At 48.9% G+C, this 7,518-nt stretch overlaps 1 protein-coding gene across 1 annotated transcript in view; it reads right to left on the bottom strand.

Annotated features, from left to right (window-relative positions):
* Nucleotides 1-7,518, bottom strand: part of PLEKHA6 (pleckstrin homology domain containing A6) — a 62,520-nt gene that overhangs the window by 10,638 nt on the left and 44,364 nt on the right. The window contains exons 14-17 of the mRNA XM_012806661.2: nt 6,905-7,016; nt 6,214-6,353; nt 3,678-3,807; nt 3,396-3,502 (exon numbers count right to left, since the gene is read on the bottom strand). Coding sequence (XP_012662115.1) covers nt 3,396-3,502; nt 3,678-3,807; nt 6,214-6,353; nt 6,905-7,016 — 489 coding nt within the window. The remainder of the gene's footprint in view (nt 1-3,395; nt 3,503-3,677; nt 3,808-6,213; nt 6,354-6,904; nt 7,017-7,518) is intronic.

The following is a 7,518-nucleotide window of genomic DNA, read 5'->3' as shown; positions in this document are numbered from 1 at the left end:
ATGGCACTCTACCCAGAGCAACAGCTTGAGACTTTGTCTCAAAAAAGAAAAGAAAATTTGAGGAAGGAATTGTTAAGCCAAAAGGAACCAGTACTTTATCATTTGGGAGGTTCTCAGCCTACCCAGTTCATCCCATCCACAAGGGATGCTTAAGTTGGGAAATTCAATGTTAGAAAAGTATGCCCTGGAGATAGGATCAAGAATGTGGCTGGATAACACTTTGCTGAAGAAAAGCACGGGACTCATGGAGCCAATCAACCATCTCAGAAGAAGCTAGAAATAGAGACAATTATCCAGGAAGGATCTATAGGGAATCCCCTAATGCTGCAGTCCCCAACCCCCAGGCTATGGACTGGTACCAGTCCATGGCCTGTTAGGAACCAGGCCACACAGAAGGAGGTGAGCACTGCAAGCAAGCAAAGTTTCATCGGTATAAAAGCTGCTCCCCATCGCTCATATCACCACCCAGTCTCTACCTGTCAGATAAACAGCAGGATTAGATTCTCATGGGAGCATGAACCCTACCTTAAACTGAGCATGTGAGGGATGGAGGCTGTGCAGACCTTATAAGAATCTAATGGCTGATGATCTGAGTTGGAGGTATAATGTGCCTTAATCATTCAGAAACCATCCCTTAACCCCAATCCATGGAAAAATTGTCTTCCATGAAACTGGTCCCTGGTACCAAAAAAGATTGGGGATTGCTGCTCTCGTGGAATGGATCCCCTTAAAATACGAAGGAGATCCAGAAGGTTTTTGAGACTGTCATACCAGCAAAACTACTGTCAGCTTGGACTGAAAGAGGGATTTAAAAAAAAAATGCGGAAAAAGCTATCAGACTTCTGGGATTCTACAGGTGGGAAATTAATAGAGATACTCAGGTACACATGTGCTAACCGTCAAGAAAGAGAAAGAGTGGCTCTGAGGGCAAAGCTGTGGATGCAGAGGCAAAGGTCAGAGAAGCAGGCCTGGAGCCAGGGGCTGATGGAGCCGCCAGGAACCCAGAGAGCAGGGGAGTGAGCCATAGAGGTTTATTGTAAGGCTTTGAAAACTAATGGAATTTGCCCTGCTTGTGGGGGACCAGTGACCCTTTTATCACCTCCAATTTCTCCTTTTTATACGGAATAGGACAGTCATTCCTGTCCCACCATTGTATTTTGAAAGAACATTAATTTATTTTTTAGTTTTACAGGTAGAGAAGAATTTTGCCTCAAAATGGATGATACCTAGAGTCTCACATATATCTGATGGAGATGATTTCTTTTAGATGATGAGATTTGAGATCTTTGAGCTGATGATATTTATTTATTTATTTATTTTATTTTTTTTGAGACAGGAGCCTCAAGCTGTCCCCCTGGGTAGAGTACTGTGGCATCACAACTCACAGCAACCTCCAACTCCTGGGCTCAAGTGAGTCTCCTGCCTCAGCCTCCCAAGTAGCTGAGACCTGTACAGGCGCCCGTCACAACACCCGGCTATTTTTTGATTGCAGCCATCGTTGTTTGGCGGACCCAGGCTGGATTTGAACCTATCACCTTGGGTGTACGTGGCTGGCGCCTTAGCCACTTGAGCCACAGGCGCCGAGCCGAGCTGATGATATTTAGTTGACATTTTCGAACTTAAAGAGTTGATACTGTCATGAGGTGAGACTTTTGAGAATTTTGGGGTAGGGCAAATATATTTTGCAAGTAGAAGGGGCATGAAATTTTGGGCCAGAAGGTAGACTGTAATAGCTGAATGAATAGTAGTCCCCAAAGTGTATGTTTAAGTCCTAACCCTGGATACTTATGACTATAACCTTATTTGGAAATAGGTCTTTGCAGATGTAATTAAGAATCAAGGGGCGGGCAGGGCCTGTGGATCAAGGAGTAAGTAGGGCGCTGGCCCCATATGCCAGAGGTGGCAGGTTCAAACCCGGCCGTGGCCAAAAACTGCAAAAAAAAAAAAGAAAGAATCTCAAGGGGAGTATAAAGTCAGGATGGTTAATAGGTGCAAATATATAATTAGATAATTAGATAAAATGAACAATATTTGATAGCACAACAAAGTGACTATAATTAACAATAAGTTTGGGTGTACTTAAAAATAACTTTAAGAGTGGAATTGGAATATTCCTAACACAAAGAAAGGTTCAATGCCTGAGATGATGGATATCCCCATTACCCTGATTTGATTAATTCACATCATATGACTGCATGAAAACACTAAATAGAGAAATCTCCAGATAAGATAATCCTGGATTAGCTAGACCCTAAATCTAATGATGGGTGTCCTTATAAGAGACAAAAAAAGAGAAGACACACAGAGAAGAAAGGAATGTGAAGATGGAGGTGGAGACTGGACTGCCAAACCAAGCCAAACCAAGTCATGCCAAGAACCGCCAGGAACAACCATTAACTAGGAGAAAGGCATGGAAAGTGTCTCCCTCAGCATCTCCAAATGAACTAACCCTGCAGACACCTTGATCTTGAACTTCTGGCTTCCACACGTGTGAGAAATTTCTGTTGTTTGAAGCCCCTAGTTTGTAGTACTTTGTTAACTGTTAGCTGTCTGAGGAAATTCATACACTGCCTTGGGTCAGCACATTTGGTTCTGAACGTGATTTTTGCCTCTTTCCCTCCTTTGCATTTCATTAAAAGCGCATCATGATCATTTTGTTAAATGTTCTTCTCCATTTATGATGCATATCTTCTGGGTCCCTGACACATCTCCCTGGCTAGCCCAGCTGGATTTCAAACTTGCAGGGGACTGGTGACCTTTTTATCACTTCCAATTTCTCCTTTTTGGAAGGAATAAAATAGTCATTCCTGCTCCACCATTGTATTTTGGAAGGGGATTAATTTATTTTCTAGTTTTACAGGTAGAGAAGAATTTTGCCTCAAAATAGATCATACATAGAGTCTCACAAAAACCTGATGGAGATGATTCATTTAAGAACTCCTCCCCCGGGCAGTGCCTGTAGCCCAATGGGTAGGCGCTGGTTACATACACTAAGGCTGGCAGATCGGACTCTGGCCCAGGCCAGCTAAAACAGCAACAACTGCACAACAACAAAAAAATAGCCAGGCATGGTGGCAGGTGCCTATAGTCCCTGCTACTTGGGAGCTTGAGGCAAGAGAATGGCTTAAGCCCAAGAGTTTGAGGTTGCTGTGAGCTGAGATACCACAGCACTCTACCCAGGGTGACAGCTTAAAACTCTGTCTCAAAAAAAAAAAAAAAGAAGAAGAACTCCTCCCCCATGGAGCTGTTCTCTCTCTCTTGCTTGAAGAACTTCCTTCTTCAGCTCTGCATTTCTTGAGTAGCAGGGGCAGGTGGGTGACACCCACAGAGACCCCCAGGCTCACAGCCTAGCTCAGCCAGCTTTAGCTCTCAAAGCCTGCAAGATGGGCACTCACCTGCGAGGAGAGTCCGTTGCTGAGCCCGTTAGCATTCCTCCTCACCACTACTGATGGAGTCACTTCTTCATCACTTGGTGACTTTGTCCGAGGGGGTACAATGCCTACTGCAGGGACACAGAGTAGCCAGTTGGCCTCCTCAGGAATAGGAAAACTGGGAGCCTGCTTTTCAGAGAGAGGCCCACTCCCATTCTCCACTGAGATTAAAGGCCCAGACTGGGCAAGCTCTCTCTCTGTCCAGCCTGTGGCCTTATTTCTAGGGGAAGATGAGTCGGGAAGTACCTTTGTTGAGAGCTGCCTGCTTCTCTGCTTCTACCTCTTGCCTGGTGGGCACAAGGCTGATGTCCCTGGGGGTGTCCAGGGGTGATGTCTGGTGGGAGTCTTTCTTGCTTTGCTCATAGTTTGCCTTGGGCTGGGGAGAAAAGATGAGAAGATGGTTGACGCTAGTATGGCTGCTGAGATCTGGGCCCTAGTGATTGTTTTTTGCTTTGTAATGGTTGAAGCTCAAGCCCTTGAAGACGCAGGGAACAAGATAATCCTGTGTGTGCCGGCTGGGAAGCAGGCAGGGATGCACTGGAGCTTCCCAGTCATGTACCTTAAGGCTGGTCAATGCTGGGCCACTTTGGGGAGTGAGAGCCCAGGGTCTCCAGGAGGGCTCTAGTTGAGGCCCCTCAACCTGACCAGTTGTCCTGGTGAGCACTAAGAAATATAGACTTGCTATAAGCCAGAGTCAAAAAAACAGCCAGAGGAAGTGGCTACAAGGGCTAGTTTCTTTGAGGATTCCTTAGGGGTCCCATTTGAGAATTGAATCTTAGTACCGGGATTCTGGGAGAATGAAAGGAAACTTAGCTGTGGTCTGACAGAATCATGAGACTAGAAGAGACTTCAGACCTCAGATATCTGAGTCACCTTGCTGCATCGTATGGCTGAAGATTCTAAATGTCAGTGAGGAGAATATAGCAGGACTAGGCTAGAGGTGAGACGCTGCAGCCACAGCCCAACTAGAGAGCATGGGTAGGTCCCATCCCCTTTCTTTATGTGTCAAATACAGGTAATGCTACCTGCTCTGCCAACCTCATTGGGCAAACCCTGAAGAGTTATGCAAATTATGCACAGCTGAGCCTAGATGAGCTTAAGGGTTTTCCAATTTTAGGCACAGAACTCCTTCTATTCACCATACAACCTCTTTCTGGCCAAATTATGTATCTCCTGGATCTTGGCTGGGGATCCAGGTAAGAAAAGAAAGAAACCAATACAGAGGAGAAAATGGCCTGTATCCTTACACTGCAGGGGTTCATAAGACACAAGACAAGGCAGAAGGAGAAAAAGCATGGGAGGACTGGGGCCTGAGAGGCTAAAGACAGGAAGGGATTGCAATGGCATGGGGGAGGTCGCTCAAAATCCACTGGCTGCTCACGTTGGTGAGGAGTGGGACATAGTGCCAGCACCCACAACCATTGGCTGCTGGTGTACCTGGGCCCAGGGGGTAGGGCAGCAACTCATTTCCCCATCACCCACAGAGAGCAAAAAGTTTGGAAAGATGGCCTGTGTCTCATCCATCCCTTTCCTTATCCCACCGTCTAAAGCAGCAGCGGGGCCTGGCAGAAACTGAGCTTTAAGAAAGCCAGTGGGGAAAGCAACTCCACGGCCCTGCCTTGCCGCCTTGCCCCCTTGCCTGGCTCTTTGCCCCATCCTCCCTGTCCCCACCCTCCAGGACCCAAGGGTGCTGGGTACCTGACCCCTGGCTGTTTCACCACTGCGGTGCCAGGAAGGGGAGTTGGGGTATGGCCAGTAGCGGCTCTCGCTAGGGAGTGGAGGGACGGTTGGAAGAGCCTCCAGGGGGACGTAGGCTTTGGGGAGGGGAGGCCGAGGCGGGCCAGTTTCCTGAGGCAGAGAGAAGCCAGAGCATTAGGAGGAACAAGAACAGCCTCTGTGAGAGCAGGAGAAAAGAGCCGTTAGCAGGAGGCAGATGACAACACAGCTGGAAACCTGGGGCCTGGCCCACTGAACTCCCACCCCAGGCCTGGAGAGGGCACCACCTCCAGAGCTAACTCTGCCTTACCTTCAAGGGCCCCCTCGACTGAGCCCCACTTGTTTGTCACTCCCCATACTTCTCAATTTTTCTCCCAAGTGTTCTCCTCCTTGTCTCACCATCATGCTGGGTCCATTCCCACCACATACCTTTGCTTCTACCATCTGGCCTGCTGACAGTGTCTCTCTTATTTCTCTAACTACCCAGATGCTTAACAGCCCAGTTTAAGTTCCGCCCTCCTTTGGAGCATCTGAGCGTTTCCAGTCTGAATCAAGTGGCTCAATATTGAGATTTGCACCATCACGGTCCTAGGAATCTGTCTGGGTCCCCACTGGCTGCTGAGTTCCCTGGGTGAAGGCCCTTGGGGCATGCATGTGTGTCTTTCTGAGTGGGCCTCCTACTACCCTATGCCCACAGCAGAGTAATACAATACATACTTGTTGATCAACTGACCAGGATATTGCTCCCCACACTGACCCTCAGCCTTCCCACAGTCCTGGAATAATCCTGGATTTAAATTCCTATGGACACCAGTCTGTGATCTACCCTAGTGCTCAGGCAGAGACTGTTCTAAAATGCAGCTAAAGGTAACAGAAGGAGATGAGGACAGAAAAGGGGAAATCTGAAAGGAAGTTCATGAAACTGGTTCCCCTTAGACAAGGAGCCCAAGCGCTAGAACTGGGGGGATCCAGGGGAACTGATGGGCACGGCATTTGTGTAGTTTCAGGCAAATAAGGATCTGGTCTCCCCTCCCTCACCTACCTTCCACGCCATTTCTCAGCTTACCTCGTTGGATCCTGGCTTGGTGGGGGACCCCTGAGAGCCCGACACCAGGGAAAAGGGACTCAAGGGGCTGGTGAGGCTGGCGGAGCTGAGAGGGCTGGCTGGGCTGTTGGAGCCACAGGTGGCTGAGGGCCCAAGTCCTCCTTGAGGCAAACAGAAGGGGAGAGAGATGAATAATGGAGAAGGGTGAGGCCCCAAGTGTGTATGGGCATGTGAGTGGAGGAGCCAGTGGAGAGGCCAGACCAGGGACGGGAAGGAGGCCCTGCTGGGGGGAGTCACTATAGGTACTAGGACCACAGACTGGCTGCTGAGGGTATGCTGGGCAGGGGAAGGTGGTGGGTGAAAAGGACGCTGCTGTCTCTAAGGCATCAAAGAAAGCCAGCCTGAGGCCCAGGGCTGAAGGAAGATGCTAAGGTAGGGGTCACAGGTCACCAGTAGGCCCACGTGCTTGGGGGCCTGGGGAGGCTTAGGTACTCTTTGACATATTCTTAGGAGGAATCTCTGAGTGGTCAATTTGGTCTATGCCATGAGGGACAAGGGAGCCCTATCTGCCATCCTGCCATTCTGGGGCTCAGGGGAAGATTCAAGAGCCCTGGGTACAATGTGAGCTGGCAGAAATGGGGCAGAGGCCCAAAGTCCCTGAGCACTTCTGAGGAGGCAAGCAGCCCATGAGGCTGATGGAGGTGGCACCCACCTCTGTGCTTGGCTGTGTCTGTGCCCCGGGAGGGGTTGTTCTTCCTCAGCCCCTCCATCACGTCCTGGATCCTCCAGATCTCCTTCTGGATCTGCCGGTTGAGCACTTCATTCTGAAACAGCCACAGAGTGAATCAAAGGAAATGACTACAAGGAGTGTCCCAGTCCTTCAGCCTGGACCCCTCTAAATCCATCTCCCTCTGGGCCACAGGAGGAACTTATCTTGTGTGCATGCCACATACCCCCCACCAGCTCAGCCATCTTTCTTCTGGGAGCCTTGGCCTCTGCAGCCCCAATAAGATGGTGCCCCAGAACTGCTGAGTCTCAGAATCTACTCTTTAGAGCTCCCCCAGGGGAGATCAGGGTGGCCTTAGAGCAAATGCTCCACTAAGTGGACACTTTGTGGAAGCCTGTTTTCCATAGGGGCAAGAGCTCTCTGTTTATTTATCACATCCAGATAGCCTTTTTGTAATTAACACCCACACCTAAATATATTCAACTACAGTTTATACTCTTTGAAAGCCAACTAGTAACCTTTTATCTAGCATCCCTCAGTACCAGGCACTGGGCGAAGCACTTTGCATATACAGTGTTAATTCATTTCAGCTGCACAGC

Source organism: Otolemur garnettii, unplaced genomic scaffold (genome assembly GCF_000181295.1).
Source record: "Otolemur garnettii isolate 467f Iridium unplaced genomic scaffold, OtoGar3 scaffold00055, whole genome shotgun sequence".
In the NCBI taxonomy this organism is placed as follows: domain Eukaryota; kingdom Metazoa; phylum Chordata; class Mammalia; order Primates; family Galagidae; genus Otolemur; species Otolemur garnettii.
This window is presented reverse-complemented; position numbering and strand designations above follow the sequence as displayed.